Genomic DNA, 2,640 nt, shown 5'->3' on the forward strand with positions numbered 1-2,640 from the left:
AATTAAACAGACAATGAAACTAATTCAGGGCAAAGAGGAGAGGAGAATCCTAAGAACCAAAGCCTTAGAGGAGAACACTTAGGGCTTGATTCAACTCCACGTAAGTCAAGAGAAGGAATGTATTATCTTCAGTGGCAAGTTCATGAAGTCCTTAAGAATGTATTGGTGACAAGCTCTAGTAACAATAAAATAACTTGTTACTTAAAAAAAAAAAATATATATATAATTCCCCCAACCAGAACATTTTAAAAAGGTTACACTATTCAAAAAATACATAAAAATGTTTTGGAGAATCCTCCATTCTTCAGTAAAGCTTAGAAACACTTGTAATAGATACTTTTTCCCATCCCTATCAGCTGCTCCTGAAAGCAAATACTTTTAGCTGAATCTCAAGAAACAGAAGGCATATGAGCCACATCCAATACATGGCAGCACCAGTTATTTCATATATTATAATTCAGGGGAGAAAAAAACATGCTGCAGTAACAACAAAGAAATATACAGAAAAAAATCTCAAGCTTTTTTCCATTTCCCTGCAGTGTCTCTAATATAAAATTTCTTACAAGTTCTTGGGGGAAAAAAAAAAAAAACAGTTAAAAATGTGCTATTACTTAATAGAACCTGCCACTACAGAACATTGAAATTTTCAAGTATCTAGATGTTAACATGAAAATGTCAAATACTCATGCTTTTTGTGTAAGTCTAGTAGATAACTGCGTGATTTCAGACATTTAGTTCACTGACTGCTTGACATTAGGTAAAAATCCATGGCAATATTATTACCTGTGAACACAAGAATACTATGTGGAGGCAGGATTTATATGTACTCAACCGTCTACACCAGCCCTGAAAACACACCACTAGCTTTATGTGATAATTCCAGTGCAGCAGTGGACAGTCACTAAGTGTTCTGAAGCACTCACAAGCTGTGAAGGAAGAGATGCCTGAAGAAAGAAATAGCAGAACTCAGGAGCAACAAGCAAAATAATACTTTTTTTTTTTTAAGAAAATGGAAAACATTAATGGCATTCTCCAGACAGCTAGCAGACTAGAGCAAAAGGACCTGAAAGTGTATTATCTGACCACAAATATATTACGTATATTATATATCTGTCCACAAATATATTATAGCTTACCATTGTAGTTGAAGCCAGGTGACCAAATGGCAAAAGAAGTACTTAAAAAGTTTGGTGCATCAGGCAAAGAATCATATTCTATGGTCACACTTGTGGTACTGAAAAAAATCAAGGAGAAAAATGTCACTAAGAAACTAAATAAGCATTTTATTCACATGCAACATTTTCAGTGGTTAATGGTACTTAAACCTCATTTGCATAGCACCCTGTCCTCCAAAAGCAAAACCAGAATAGTTCTACACATTCAAGGTTTTACAGTTCGTTACCTTGTTCCTTCTCTCTTGAATTGTCTTCTGGTTTCTTATCTTGCAGGACTGTCTCCTGTTTGCCTTATCAGTTCCTTTGAGATACAAGAACAACATCCCTTTCTTTCCTCCTCACACTACTCAGTGTTAAGTGCAGCATTTCCTGTTCTAATGATCACTACTACTTTGTACAGCCATTTTATATCAGTTATATTCAATAATGAATTAACAATAAGCATGTAATTGAAATTGCATAGCCAAGTACTCTACCTAGAAACCCCAAGTATCACATCCACAGATGCACAGAAGGTTAGGACATTCAATGACAAGCAGCCAGAATATTCAGCATACCCTACTAGGCCTTTGTTTTGCTTTATGAAGGTATTATTCCCTAGACAACACTTCTGTTAGTGGTGCCTCCTAGCACTATTTTGAAATCTTAGTTTAATACTGACTCACAGCAGGCTGTCAATTACGAACTGAATAAATTTTGCACAGCGCTAGCATCTTCCTTAGACATCCTTGCCCTGAGACACTATGTCCCTGTGTCGTACCATTTTTAACCTCAGCTAGGCAGCTGTATGAAGAAAAACCTAGCTCCAAACCCCTCATCTTTAAATCTTGGGTTTTGTATCATTCCCACTGAAGAGATGTAAAAATTCAAGTCAATTTTACTTGCACATTTGAACACTACAGTGCCGCTCTATATCTGAAACGTCCACTTAAGAAATTCTAGTACACAGAATTTTATTTTGCAGAAATATTTGTTGCAGCTACATCCCACATCAGCCTTGGCTTTGGAAAGCACCGTCTTAGACTTCAGATGACATATGCCTGTTATTTCACACCTCCCTAATCCTTACTCAGCTGTTTCAGCATGGAATCAATTTAAATAGAAGAAAAAAGAAAAAACATCAGAGAGAATGACTTAGACCTCCTTGCAAGGCTGAAACCTGATGGCTTCTGGCAGGTGGTGAGGTAGTGGGCAAAAGGGGCCTGGGCCTGCACAGGATGGCCCAGGGAGGCATCAATCACCGCCACCCTAAAGGCCGGCTGCTTTTCGAGCAGCCTTTCCACCCCCGCTCTGGATCATCCTGAAGCCACGTCCTAGGAGTAGGACTCCCCAGGAGTGGGAGACCGAGAGGACCCGGCACAACTACGAGCAAGGCGCAGGTGCAAGCCCCGCAAGGGACAAGGAGCGCGATCCGCCCAGGCCCTGCTGTAACCGCCCGCCGAGTACCGCCTAAAGGACAGCTGGG

The 2,640-nt window shown here is 39.4% G+C and overlaps 1 protein-coding gene across 1 annotated transcript in view; it reads right to left on the bottom strand.

Moving 5' to 3' along the window:
* Window positions 1–1,156, bottom strand: part of LOC104496663 (transcription factor SPT20 homolog) — a gene marked incomplete at its 3' end in the record, with an annotated part of 21,843 nt that extends 20,687 nt beyond the window's left edge. The window contains exon 1 of the mRNA XM_010139820.1: window positions 1,137–1,156. Coding sequence (XP_010138122.1) covers window positions 1,137–1,139 — 3 coding nt within the window. The remainder of the gene's footprint in view (window positions 1–1,136) is intronic.
* Between the last annotated feature and the right edge of the window lie 1,484 nt (window positions 1,157–2,640).

This window comes from Buceros rhinoceros, unplaced genomic scaffold (genome assembly GCF_000710305.1).
Source record: "Buceros rhinoceros silvestris isolate BGI_N320 unplaced genomic scaffold, ASM71030v1 scaffold18977, whole genome shotgun sequence".
NCBI lineage: Eukaryota > Metazoa > Chordata > Aves > Bucerotiformes > Bucerotidae > Buceros > Buceros rhinoceros.